General features: G+C 37.6%; 1 protein-coding gene across 1 annotated transcript in view; it reads right to left on the bottom strand.

Annotated features, from left to right (window-relative positions):
• Positions 1 to 14,704, bottom strand: part of DIAPH1 (diaphanous related formin 1) — a 90,421-nt gene that overhangs the window by 45,341 nt on the left and 30,376 nt on the right. Inside the window, exons 4-13 of the mRNA XM_074212750.1 lie at positions 13,715 to 13,816; positions 12,336 to 12,466; positions 12,135 to 12,221; positions 7,961 to 8,024; positions 7,009 to 7,148; positions 6,430 to 6,538; positions 5,074 to 5,184; positions 4,798 to 4,916; positions 3,834 to 3,950; positions 2,946 to 3,061 (exon numbers count right to left, since the gene is read on the bottom strand). Coding sequence (XP_074068851.1) covers positions 2,946 to 3,061; positions 3,834 to 3,950; positions 4,798 to 4,916; positions 5,074 to 5,184; positions 6,430 to 6,538; positions 7,009 to 7,148; positions 7,961 to 8,024; positions 12,135 to 12,221; positions 12,336 to 12,466; positions 13,715 to 13,816 — 1,096 coding nt within the window. The remainder of the gene's footprint in view (positions 1 to 2,945; positions 3,062 to 3,833; positions 3,951 to 4,797; positions 4,917 to 5,073; positions 5,185 to 6,429; positions 6,539 to 7,008; positions 7,149 to 7,960; positions 8,025 to 12,134; positions 12,222 to 12,335; positions 12,467 to 13,714; positions 13,817 to 14,704) is intronic.

Raw genomic sequence — 14,704 nt, 5'->3', positions numbered from 1 at the left:
AAATTTCTAGTAAAAAAAATTACGATGGAAATATTTTACATTTAAATTTTGGGGATCAAAATACAATATGGCTCTTTACATAAAGAACCATGACATCAGCAACAACTGAGAAATAGAAGACTATCATCTGCTTTTATATGGTATCCCTCATTAAAGAATATAATTTGATGTTCATCATTTCTTTTAAAGAAGCTTATGGAAATTGATGATCCCTCTTTAGGAATAGACAGATGGACAGCTAAATAACAACAAAGCTCCCAATCACATCCATCCTATGTCTGGTAAATAAAAGAGAATTGACTTAAATGATTATAATGCCTAAAAAATTAAAAATAACTCCATGCTTCCAATTTTCTTTTATCTCCTTTGTATTAAGGGGTGTTATTTTCCTACTCAGCATTTGAAGATGTAAAGATATGTCTCCCAATTAAAGTCCTAACCCACTTCCCAGATATTCAAGCTCATTACTTCAACCTGGTGCCAAGGATATAGAGAACTAGGTACATAGAATCCTGGTCTCTAAGTGATACTAATATCACATTTATCCTTTAGAAAATTGTGAAGGGTCTGTATAAACTATTTTGAGGTCTATTTAATCTCATCATCTATCTGGTTAATTTAACTGACTACCTTGTCTCTGAGAGGAAATGGATCTTAACTACAAAATCTATCCTCAAGGAGGGAAGGAGCTCCTATGGGTGCTTTGGGTGTTCAGTTTCTTTTTTTTTAAGATTTTAGCAAGGCAAATGGGGTTAAGTGGCTTGCCCAAGGCCACACAGCTAGGTAATTATTAAGTGTCTGAGACCGAATTTGAACTCAGGTACTCCTGACTCCAGGGCCAGTGCTTTATCCACTGTGCCACCTAGCTGCCCCCGTTCAGTTTCTATGTATGTGTGGCACCTCAGTCAGGTGCCTCCAGGTACCTTGTTCATACAGAGAAGGCATCAACATTTAGATCAGTTTCTAATTCAAATGGAAAAAAGTTCTAGGAGCTTTTAACAGAAAACTGCCATATCCATTAATGTTCCTTTAAATGATAGCACAAGGGGCAGCTAGGTGGCGCAGTGGATGGAGCACTGTTCCTGGAGTCAGGAGTACCTGAGTTCAAATCTAGCTTCAGACACTTAATAATTATCTAGCTGTGTGGCCTTGGGCAAGCCATTTAACCCCATTGCCTTGCAAAAAAAAAAAGATAGCACAAAGGTAAGGAAAATATGTGTTGATGGTCAAATCTTTACAACTTCTAATGTAATCTACCTAGTCCCAGAATAAATCTCCTATTTTTTTTTTGACCCTCTTCCCCTGGGTCTCCCCACCTCAAGGCTTTCATCAATTCAATATATCCTCCACAGAGTTGTTTAAGTAATATTCCTGAAGACAAAGTGAAATGAATCCCTGACCTAAAGAAGGTTTACATTCTCTACTGGGGAAGACAATAAGATAGATGATGATAGGAAAGGCAAGGCAGACAGAAAGACAGTGAGAGAATGAAATAAAAGAAGAAAATATAAACAAGATGATTTTTTTTGTGGGCAGCTTTGAGGTTCAGAAAAGACTTTGTGTACAAAGTTTGAGGTCATTCTACATACACACACACACACGCCCCTCCCTCCCCAAACAAACTTTCCCTACATGCAAAGATATGAGAGATAGAGAATGGCAAGTCATATATTTTTGTTGTTGTTGTTGTTATTTTAGGTTTTTGCAAGGCAATGGGAGTTAAGTGACTTGACCAAGGCCACCCAGCTAGCTATTAAGTGTCTGTGGCTAGATTTGAACTCAGGTACTCCTGAATCTAGGACCAGTGCTCTATCCACTGCACCACCTAGCAGCCCCTGGCAAGTCATTTATTAAAATAAACAAATAAAGGTTTTCAATGTCATAGAGCAGAGTTTTTATTTTATTCTAGGATAAAAGAATCTAAATACCCTAGCTCTAGGGTCAAGAGAGTAACTTTATTAAGTAAAGCTGTGACCTGATTAGACTTGGACTTCGTGCATATCATTTTGTCAACCATATGGAGCACAGAATGTAGTGAGGAAAAAGACTTGAGGTAGGGAGACTAATTAGGGAAGATACTGCAACAGTTCAGATAAGGGCCTAAATCAGACATTGCAAATAACTCTGGGGAAAGGTGTTGGATGGAAGATATGGACATAGGCATAGAATCTGAAATATCTGGGATCAATAAAAGGAGCTGAAGATGACAATAATTATTGTCATCAGTGAAGGCAAACCTCAGTGACTCTAGAGAGATACTGTTGTCCTGTACATAATATGGAAGTTCAAGGAAATAGCTTTGAAAGGAAAGACAGGTATTCTGGATATGTAGTATTAGAGATGTCTATAGGACATTTAGTTCAAAATGTCCAAAAGTCATTGGGCAAGATACAGAGTAAAATAAAAACTCTTCCATTTTGTATGTAAAACCATCAAGCCCTTGGTTTAGCTCCAGTCTATTTTTCCAATGTTATTTATTATTCATTCTTTTCAGGTACTCTTTTTCAGGACATTCAAACTAGCCTTGTCATTGTTCTTCACAAATAACAATAGCCTATCTCCATGCCTTGGCACAAGTTTAAAAGTCCCTTCCTTCCTCATATCTGCCTCACAAAACCCCTAGTTTCTTTTAGAGATAGGTTTAAATGCCAACTCCTTTTTGAGGCTTTTCCAGATCCTTCCAGAAAGTGCCAGATCCACAAAATGACTTGTTATTTATGTTGGATTTACTTTTTTATGTATATGTTTTCTCCCTCTACAAGACCAGGAGCTTCTTGAGGAGTAAGGATAATGTCACTTTTGCCTTGGTCTCCCCAATATCTAGTATTATGTCTGGCATTTAACACATGCCTATTCTTTTGACTAATTAATGGGAAAGAAGATGGGAGATGGAGAGAATGTTTTGATGAAAAGGCAATAGCAGCGGTAATTACCCCTGTGCTTACCAATCAACCCTTCAATGTCTATTTGGAGGTGTCGGCATTTGAAGTCAGGATCAGCACCATTCTTGTGAAGCACAATCTGGGATATACATTCATCTATTAGCTTGTAGTACTGAGGTCTGCAGAAAGAAAAAGGCAGTGAGGAGTAAAGTACCTTCAGCTTCCTAAAGACATTCTGGTCCTAGAAGTCATATGACTATAACAAACAGTTCTAGTACCCTTCCTTTATTGGTTATTTCAAATTTACTTGTACAGAGCTATTTGCAATGTCTAATGAGTCTTCCTCAATAGACTGAACTCTTAAAGAGAAGGAACTTTCTTTGTGTCTCCATCGATTATTAAAGTATTTGGCACAAAGATGCTTAATAATTGTTGATTTACTGACTAAATCATTAACTCGGTATGGAGTTGCAGGGGAAAATCTGATGCAAGTTGTTATGATCTATTCCACTTCAGCTGCCCTGCATTTTCTGGATAATCAAAAGTCCAAATTCCTAACTTCTCACTCCATTTTTCAGCTGCCTCTCCTCTTCCACAGAATTCTATCTTGTGCATCCTCTAACAGCATATTACCATCATCTGCTATTTGTTTTCAATCAAACTAGCAGTACATAATCCTTATGAAGTACTTATTCCTTTCACTCCAAATGGAAATTAAAGATAACCTTAAAATGTCTTCACTCTTTGTACCTTTTAGTCAATCAGAGGTAATTTTCTGCCTAATTATTAAAAAAGAATATTATTAGACACCTATGAATGAATGGTAGTCCTTAAGTCTTCTTTTCTCCTTCTAATCTACCTTATAATCTAAAAGTTTGTTTTTCCTCCTTAATTTAACAACAAAATAACTAACTGCCCTTGACTTTCACAGACACCTGCCACCCACCCCACCTGGCTTCGTAGTCATTTCGGACCAGTAACAGGTGTTGCAGGATGGACAGAAAGAGTGGCTCAGCCTTTGAATCCTTAACTGTGTTCAGGAGGATCTGGAAAACTTCACTGAAGTCAGTGGAAAATAGCTAAGGAAAGCATGACCTTAGAAACTAGGCTACTTACAGATTCCTGACACTTGTAGTATTTCTATTAAAACTAGTAAGATGCCAGCCATACACTACCTTAAGGACCTGGCCTCCCCCCAAAAAATCTTCACCTTTAGCACATGGAAACAAGCTCTATCTCCTAAGACCCCTTAACTCAAGAGACCATTGTGCACCTTCAGATCTAGATGATTAAATAATGAAGAGAACATAAACTACAGTAGAAGTTGCAATGGATCTCAACATGTAACCAGATTATTGCTAGTGACTATCAATCTTCACCTGAGGAGCACACAAACGAGTCAGAGGCACAATTTTTTCAAAAGGTCATGCTTTGGTCATATTCCTTGAGCTATTTTTATTTTTTTAGGTTTTTTCAAGGCAACTGGGGTTAAGTGGCTTGCCCAAGGCCACACAGCTAAGTAATTATTAAGTGTCTGAAACCAGATTTGAACCCAGGTACTCCTGACTCCAGGGCCAGTGCTTTATCCACTTGTGCCACCTACCCTCCCCGAGCTATGTTGTCTTGCAATTAAATTAAAATCTCTTAGTATTCCCAGGAAGCAAATATCAAGCTTTCTAGCCCCCTCTGTTGTAAAAGACTCTCTGATATCCTTGCCAGAGCTTTCTCAGACAAAAGAAGCCTGACAATTTTGTAAAAATTGTCCACAAGGTTCTGGATCAATTATAGGGACATGGATCCTAATTCCTTAAGCAGTGAAATCTTTCTTAGGACATAAGGATTTCACCCATAGTTTAGCTGTTTCAAATTTAACACAGGTCCCACATGCAGAGCCACTATGTAGCAGAAAGGATATTCCATTTCCATTCGTATGTCTTCCAATCTTCCCTTCAGGTCATAGGAATCTTCCTCCCCTTGTTCATCAAACACAGCCAGTTGTACCTTCATATCTTCATTCTCCATTAGTCGCAGGTCCTATAAACAAGAAAACATAGGCAAAGAACTTAAAAGTGTACATTATGTTCTAGTTATTTTCCAAAACTGTTTTAAAATGATAACCAAGTTTATCTAATGCAGAGAAAAAGGAAAAAAAAACCAGGTCATATTATAATTCTGAAAAATTTGCCCTCACCTTAAGCACTTGTTGCAAACCTGAGCGCATCAACTCACTTCGGATGTGAACTCTGAAATCAAGTTCTTCTGCAGGTGTAATGAGGGCATTGATCAACTGTAGACATCCCACCTAAAATGGAAAAGCAAGACAGTTGAATCAATGTTAACTTAGAAAGAAAACTAAGGAAAGTTCCTTTTCCATTAAACTTATTTTTAGAGAAAAATGTATACCTTCAGCATCTAATATAAAACCTCTAAGAGGTATGAAAATCATGAGGTCTTTATCTAATCACTAGGCTGAATAGATCAGTTTTTTAATATAATCCCTGTGAAACCCTGGGCAAGTATCTTCCTTGTTTCAAAGTTCAGTTTTCCCAATTATAAGTCACAAAAATTTCCTAGCTGAAGTTGAATGTTGGCTGGGTCCATCAGAGGCAATTTGGTCCAAAGACAGTTTTCTGAACTTTTTTTTTTAAGCTGAGAGGAGCCATCACTAGTATAGAAACTCCTCAATGAGTAAATTCCCTCTAATAAGTCTCATCAACAATTCATCCATAACTCAGGGGTTTTTTTTAGATTTTTTTCAAGGCAATGGGGTTAAGTGGCTTGCCCAAGGCCACACGGCTAGGTAATTATTAAGTGTCTGAGGCCAGATTTGAACCCAGGTACTCCTGACTCCAAGGCAGGGGCTCTATTCACTGCGCCACCTAGCTGCCCCCCCCATAACTCAGTTTTAAGAGAGATACCTGAGGGGATGAGAGACTGAATGACTTACCCAGGTTTATTCTGCTAGCATAAGAAATTGGATTTGAACCCTGGTCAGTCTGATTCCAATTCACCCATGTCAAACTGTCTCTCAGTTCAAAATACATCTAACCAAAATTCTTGTCTGGAATATTACTGACAAGTGATCATCTAGCTTCTTCTTAAAAGACCAAGTATCTTCTATGTTGTCCACATCAAGTTAACACTAAATATTAGAAAATATTTCCTTATATTAAGCCTAAAAATCTGCCTCTCTTCTCACCTATTTGGTCCTTCAAGACCAAGCAAAATAAGACTAATCCTTTTCCCCCATAGTTTTCAAATACTTGAAAACTACCATCATGACTCCTCTAAGTCTTCTCTTTTCTAAGTTAAATATCCTCAGTTTCTTTAATCATTTTTTTAATAGGCCACGATCTTTAAGTCCTGGATGCTAACATGCTAGACTTGCTCCAAATTATCCTCTGCCCTTACAAAAATGTGGTATTCAAGTCTTTCTTGGGAAAGAAATCCCATATTTACTCTTTAGCACAAAGCACACAAAAAGACACTAATGAGAGAAATATTGCCCACTGTATTTTCTTGGGGATGCTGCTCTCAGATTACGTACTTTGAGGGCAATGGAAGTTCCACTCTTTAATCCCTCCAAGAGAGGCTGGAAGCGGTCTACTTCCTCCATCTCTGCTCGCTCTGTCATAGCCTCCAAAACTCGTTCATTCCTGCATTGGAAGCAGTAGTTGGAAAGTAGAAAGAAAGGATGGGGGGAAAAAAAGAAGATAAATTATTCAAGGTCCTACCCCAGAGCCATGCATTTGAAGAGAAAAGAAAAGAATATGATTATTCTGGCACAACAACACAAGAAGAAAGATATTTCTGGAAATATAAGAAAATTCCCAAATCACTGCTTCCACCCTCAGAGGCTTCAGAAGTAAACAGTGGTGCAAAAGACATGCTCTAATAATTCTCCTAATATAGAGTTTCTTCTAAAGATAGTCTCCACTTAGGACTCTTAATTGGGAATGAGATTCATCAAATTCTATACTGAGTAGAACCACAGTCTATCCAAAGAACTCCATGAGTTCAAGAGGCACATCCCCTTGCCCTCAAGCAAACTATCCCTCCAGCACATGTACTATCAAGAATTTAAGAAATAGAAAATGGGAAAAGAAGAAAATTCTAAGTCACATACATATCCTCAGGCTGTGGCAGAATGCAGAGAGCAGATAGAAGCTTGGCTGCATCAATCATCATATTGGGAACAGCAGGGTCCATGGCTCTGACCAGCAGCAGGATTCCTTCTTCCGTTTCCAACATTGTCTTGATCCCAAACTGGCAAAGCAAGAACAGGACAGAAGGATGTAAAGATTTTAGAACCGAATGAAAGAATATGAAAGGACAAAATCCCATGCCTCTTTCTCAGCAGAATGTCAGACTATAAGACTGAGCAAAATCTCTTCCCACGTAAGTAAAAGAATCCAAGTTCTCCAAGGAAAGAGATGAACTATTCATAAATATAAATAAATGTACAAATGAATAAGGGAAAACTAATCTGAGATGAAGCTATCTTTTTTAAATATGAATCAAAACCCAAAGAATAAGGGGATTATAGACAGGCGTATGTGAGAAGTACTAGACAAGGTAGCGCACAGTGGATAGAGTGTTGGGTCTTGGCACAAGAAGACCTAAGTTCAAATTTAGCCTTAGATACTTCCTCACTGTATGACCAGGTCAAGAAACTTAACCTCTGTTTGCACCAGTTTCCTCAACTATAAAATAGGGATCATAACAGCACCTCCCTCCCAGGGTCTTTGTGAGGATCAAATGGTATTTGTAGAGCACTTAGCACAGGGCCTGGCACACAGTAAGCATTATATAAATGATAGTTATTATTAAGTAAGGAAAGAGGTTAAACTTTTGAAAAGACTTTGTGCACAGGACAAAAAAACAAGAGAGGATGAGAACTAAGCTGGAGAGGACTAATAAAGGATGTATAGTTGCTACCCAAAAATAGGTAGGAAACAGGATAATAGAAAGTCATTTCACCTCATGCTCTTTGGCTGCTTCTTTGAAGCTGCCAAGAGGAGAGGGGACTCGTAGGGGTGTGGCAGAGGTAGGGAGATGGGCAAGGGAAAACATCTCACCTTGTTGTTCATAAAAGCTTTCAAGCAGCGAATGATCTCATGCTTATTACGGCTGTCGTAGCTTCTGCACAAAGAAGAAGTAATCAGTGAAATGCCTTTAATGTTATATTCCCTCCCAACATCTAAAGAGGCTTCTAAACTGGGACACAAGACAGTCCTAAAGGAAAACTGGGGCAGAGTTATTCTCTTCAACAAATATTTAAGTGCATGCTATGGAGGTGACTACAAAAACCAAGATAAGGAATCCCACTCCTCAAGGAGAAGGAAATGTAATGTAACATGTAAATGAGTTAAGACAAGATTACTTGAGGAGGGTAACAGCACCCACATGGAAATCAGGAAGCATTTCCTAGGGTAGGTGGCCCTTGAGCTGAACCATAAAAGGAGCTGAGGATTTTAAGCTAGGAGAAATAGAAGTGAGGAAGGAATGCATTCCAAACATGGCGGGACATGAAGACAAGAGATGGGAAACTAAGTTTGAGGAAGAATAAACAGAATGATTTGGATGAATTTTAGAGAGGATGAAGGAGCTGGATAGTTATGTGGGAATCAGATTGTGACTTTATAAATTAGGAGGAGTTGTCTATATTTTATTCTAGGGGTATTAAGGAAGAGACAAATATTTCAGAACAATTATTTCAGCAGTTATTAATGAGATTCCTAAATTTTGATCCTAATTAATCCTGTTTTCTCTCTTCAGCTCCAATGCCAAGAATCTAGTTGGAGGAGGATACCACTAATCTTCTAGGCAACCACAGAATTTCATATTCTCCAAAGTCCTATCCCAATATCTCAATGTGTATGGACTACAAGTTCTGACTGTTCAACCAATCTGGAAAGGCTTTAAACAGTGACCCAATGATAGACTGCAAGTTTACTATCTGAGCTAAGTATGGAATTGTCACAATCATGAGTGTGATGAATTTCTGGTCAATTCAATTACATGTATAATTGATACATACCCTCCTCAATTCAACTCAAACTATTTACTAAGTTATAAAAGGGTTGGTAGGGGCAGCTAGGTGGTGCAGTGGATGGAGCACTGGCCCTAGAGTCAGGAGGTCCTGAGTTTGAACACTTAATAAGTGTCACCTTAGACACTTAATAATTGTCTAGCTGTGTGACCTTGGACAAGTCACTTAACCCCATTGCCTTAAATAAAATTAAAATTAAAAAATAAAAGGGCTGAAGCAATTTTCCATGATATACTAATTACAATTTAGAAAAAGGCCCTATAGATTAATACCTCACTCCATGAGACTATTAAATTAAAAAAAGATTATTGAGAATTTGCTATTTGGCAGTACTATATAGTAGGTATTGAATTATTAAGGCAAAAACCAAAGAGTCTCTCTGGCCTCAAGGAGTTTACATTCTATTCAGAAAAATAGGCACACACATAAGTATAGAAAACACTAATGGGGAAAAGAGAACATTAAAAAGCAGGGTGGAGATCTCCTATAGAAGGTGATATCTGAATCATTTTAAAGGAAGAGGGAAATTTCAAGAGAGAGATATGAAGAGGGAAACCACTTTAGGCATGGGGACAATCTAGGCAAAGGCTTGGGAAAGGAGATGGCATGCCCTCTATTGAGACAGCAAATAGACCAATCTAGTTGAACTCAGAATGTTTATGAGGAATACACAATTTTTCTGGAGAGAGGTTACATTCAGATTGTAAAGGCTATTAAATATACCAGACTGGGGGCTTGTAATTTAGCCTAGAAAAAGTGCTACTGAAGCCTCTTGAACAAGGCAGTTAAGATAGTCAAAAGCATGCTTTAGGAATGTCTAACTGGCAGGTATATACAAAATGGGTTAGAATGGGGAAGACTTGAGTTAGGGAAAACATTTAAGAGACTTAAAAAACAAAGGGTCTGAATTAGGGTACTCAATGTGAGAGTAGAGTGAGGAAACAGATAAGAGAAGCTGTGGAGGTAGAAATAATAAAATCTGGCAACTGGAAAGTAGACATGAAGAGTTTCTGAAAATCAATTCTGAGGTTGTAAACTGAAATGCCTGGAAGGGTGAAGAGTTAAGAAAGGGAGTTAAGAAAAGGAGTACATTTTGGAACAGAAAAGAATTCTGTTTTGGACAAACTAATTTTGAGGTGCCTGTGGGACATTCAGAAGGAGATGTCCAGCAGGACATTACTGGTGCAGAGCTGAAGCTCAGGAAAGAAATAGGGTCTCAATACATATGTCTGAGAGTCAAATGAATAGAGGCAATACATAACACCTTAAATAATGCTAAGGAGTGAGGTAAAGGAATCAGGGGAGGAAATGAGAAAGAGGACAATCACTCTAATTCAGGTCTTCATTATTCTTCACCTAGATTCTGCCTCAAGCCTGCTAGATAGTCTTCTCCACACAGCTAAAAAATTTTTATTTCTAAAACTCAGGTTTGACTATGTCAATTTCAATTTTTGGTTTAAGAAGCTCTGATCTGGGATAAATGCAAATCCTTCTTTGGCATTTAAAACCCTTCACAATCTTGTTTTAACTTTCCGTTCTGGGCCAATTACTCTACTTCACAAACTATGTTCAGTCAGATTGGCTGACTTCTTGGTTCCTACACATGATATCCCCTCTCCTGTCTTGTGCTCTTACCCTGATTCTCCACCATGTCTGAAATGCTTTCCCTCTTCACTCCAACTCTTGGCACCTGTAGTTCCTATCCAGGCTCAACCCAAGTAACACTTGGGACCTTTCAAGATAGAAAACTGCTTCAAATATTTACTAGCTATGTGTGATACTAGGCAAGTCAATTAATCTGTCTTCCTCATCTATAATATGGGGCTAATACTAGCACCTAACTTCCAGGTTTATTATGAGGAAAATAGAAGATATTTGCTAAGTGCTTCATTAACTTTAAAACATTATATAAATGCCAGCTATTCATTTTTGGTGTCCCCAGGTAAAATCACTTTGCATTTACTCTGTATATATCAGGACTGGTAACATGCTGCACTCCCCAGTAGAATGTAAGCTTCTTGAGGGCAGGGAATGTTTCACTTCTGTTTTTGTATGTCTATTCACCAGCATATGGCTTATGGTTGATGTTTAATAAATGTTTATTGACTGATGAAGAGTGACCAGAACAGAGTTCCAGGATATACTCATGAAAAGGAGATGGAATATGGATAGTGCAGTTAGTGATCCCCTTCCCTCCAAAAGACAAAAGTAATAATCAGATAGATGGGAGTATCAAAAGATGATAATGTCATGAATACCCAATGAGAAGTAAGCATCTGGAGTTGGCAAAGGTCAACTTCGTCAAAACTCTCAGCAAAAATGAAGAGGATTGGGGTAGCTAGGTGGTGCAGTGGATAGAGCACCAGCCCTGGGGTCAGGAGTACCTGAGTTCAAATCTGACCTCAGACACTTAATAATTACCTAGCTGTGTGGCCTTGGGCAAGCCACTTAACCCCATTTGCCTTGCAAAAACCTAAAAAAAAAAGTGCAGCTTTAGTAGAACCATGGGGATTTTAACCAGATTTGCAAAGGTCTAAGAAGGATCTAGGAAGTGAGAAAGTGAAAATGTTGAGTTTAAATTACTAGAAACTCAGACCTAGAGGGCTGCATCAAAAGTATGTTATATCTGGTAGATTAGGTAACTCCATATCATCACATTTTTAAAGAAAACTAGAAGGTTGGGGATGACTACTTGGCACAAGCTTCAAGGTGACCCTATGCTGGTCCTAGGTATTTCCTCTGCTCACCTCAGAATTAACTCATCTAGTCCTCATCTCAGAATTAACTCAACCTTCACAACTGCATTAAATTAACTTATCCATCTAGCCCAATCCTAGAACTTGATCAGCTACTTGTAAGATTCAGATAAAGGATAACCCAGGGCAGGACAGATTTTACTAGACAGTACTGTATTTAACCAGACCTTACTTCTAGTTTGAGTGAGAATAACCTGGCCTCCATAAAACTAAGGAGATGTTTGATTTAGATGGAATATTTATCTAAAGTTTAATTTTTGGATTTCTTTCCTTGTACCTTGCCTTACCCCTTAACCATCTAAGAGAAAAACTCCATCCTTCGCTGAGAGTAATCCTCCAATCCACTACATCTCCAGTAAAACAACTGTTTATCACAAAATATATGGGTATGCATATTTTATGCTTTCCTCTTTCCAGAAGATAGAGAGATGCAGGAGTCCTCACCCAGGAGATTCCTCTCTCTCATCATGGAGTCGCTTAAGTATGTCCAGCAAGGATGCAAGGCCCTCGGCTCCAAAGGTCTGAACCCAGCTGTAAGGAATCCACAGAATCAATGCAGTATCAAATCAAATTAACAAAATTCATCTAGCATAGAGCATTCTCATACTGCTACAATATTTTCTCCAACTGAAGCCAGTCTCTCACCTGACAGGATTATTGTTAAGTGATACTCGAAGAGACTCTAGACAGCTAAGTAGAGGCATATCCTTTAACCCTGAACGAAGTTCTTGGATGTACATCATGGCAGACCTGGAGCTCTCCTTTTGACTCATACCCTAGAAAGAAAGCAGGAAGAGATGACAGACCAATCAATATCTGAAAGTTAAAACCAGATAAAACAATATTTCTTTAGACACCAGAGTCCATCACTGAGACAACTATATCATGTGGTCTACAAAAAAGTGAGATATGAGCAGGGGACTAGATAAATCTACAGAAAATCTTTCCTCCTATATTTCATTAACAAGACACATACAGGCCAAAGAGAAGAAGCCCAAACAGGAGAGCTGAGGTATTTAGAGCTATATTTTAGGATAAAACATTTACCACAGACAGATATAATATCTTTAAAATAAAGCAGTCTCCATATCTCAGTATTCACTGCCTTCCAGTTTAGCAGTACCAGATCTGAAACTAAGTTACAAAGCAGTGATCATCAAAACAATCTAGTACTGGCTAAGAAATAGATGGTCCAAGTTTTTGAACAGGCAGTTTTCAAATTAAGAAATCAAACCTATTTATAATCAGATAAAAAAAATACTATAAATCACTACTGTTTAGAGCAATCACACCTATCAGATTAGCTAAAGTAGTAGAAAGGAAAATGGAGGAGATGTAGATACTAACACAATTGGTGATGGAGTTGTCAACTAGACCAAAAACTCTAGAGTACAATTTGGAACTATGCCCAAAGGATCATAAAGCTGTGAATACCTTATGCCCCAGCAATAGAACTACTAGATTTTTCATTTCAAAAAGATGAAAAAAAAAAGGACCTACATATACAAAAATATTTATAACAGTTATTTGGTAAAGAATTAGAAATTGAAGGAATGCCCTCAGTTGGGCAATGGTTAAACAAACTGTGGCACATATGACTGCAATGAGGGGGATAGTTTCAGAAAAACCTGGGAAGACTTATATAATAAGCAAAGCATTTTCAGTGACAGCAATATTGAAACAATGACCAACCATGAAACACTTAGCTACTTTATCAACACAATGATCCAAGACAATTTCAAAGGACTAAAAATGAAAAATACTATCTTTAGAGAAAGAATTGACAAACTTTGCATGCAGATTGAAGCATAATTTTTCACTTTATTTTTCTTGCTTTTTTGCAGGGGGGCAACATGGAAATATGCTCTGCATGATTTTACATGTATAATTGATATATACTGCTGGCCTTCTTAATGGGGACTGACAGAAGAGAGAATTTGACACTTAAAATTTTTTAAAATGAATATTAAAAATAAAATTACACAATCACATATCCTTTTTTAAAAAAAAGAAAGAAAACTTACTGCCTTGGAGGTGTGCAAGTACTGGGACACCATCTCCCTCTTGATGATGATGTCTTTCTCTCTCAAAGGTTGCTGTTTTTCCTCATTCAGGTTCATATCCACCTGGTAGGGTAAAAAAGAAGTAAACAAAATCGGTTCTGATGATTTACAGGGTTACATATTTACAGGGTTCTGTATTTAGTGTCCTTAGTAGAGTGCTATGCACACTAAAAGTCATCATTCCTTTCCCTAGAGACTAAATTTCACATGGCATAGCTTTCTCACCAGGAAAGTAGACTTTAAATCTGTTTATATTACACCACCTGAGAACTGTTATCAGATAATTTTGTAGCTCTAGGCTCTGAATATTTACTTTCCCTGAATGATCTAATTCTAAACCAATTTTTCCTCCTTGTAGAGACTACGTTAAAGGGCACAATGACAATATGAGGTACTATTGGCTCCTTTAGGGAGAAAATGAGAAGTCTATCATAAATGACATCATGTACCTACCTCAGTGTAAGAATCTTCAGCAGTCACAATTACAATAAAAAGATATTCAGTGTGCATATCTTAAGAACATACTGATAAAGAAAAGCATGAATCAGAGTGTGTCTATTAAAACTGTTATTATGATAAAAAAAATGTTGGTGGGAGTCGCCCCATCAGAAAGCAAGTTCTATTGTCAATTTGGCATCCCATTCCTTGAAATAGTCATGAAGAATCATCTTACTCTACTTTATACCTGAAAAACTTAAAATTCAGTTCAAATATTCTATTTAGTATTCAGAAGTATGCATTCCTATCACATAAAAAGCATTCTGATTATTTCAACCAATATTATTTTTCTATAAAATTTTATAGTCTAAGAAAATGAAAAAACACCACAGATTTACTGCAGTCACAAGTAAGGATCTATTTAGGAAACCAGGACACAATTAGTTTGCAAGGTTTCCATTCTGTTTACAACAAATAATTTTCTTTCTGAGAAAGAAGCTGGTTCCCAGATTA

Source organism: Macrotis lagotis, chromosome 1 (assembly GCF_037893015.1).
Source record: "Macrotis lagotis isolate mMagLag1 chromosome 1, bilby.v1.9.chrom.fasta, whole genome shotgun sequence".
Classification (NCBI taxonomy): domain Eukaryota; kingdom Metazoa; phylum Chordata; class Mammalia; order Peramelemorphia; family Peramelidae; genus Macrotis; species Macrotis lagotis.
This window is presented reverse-complemented; position numbering and strand designations above follow the sequence as displayed.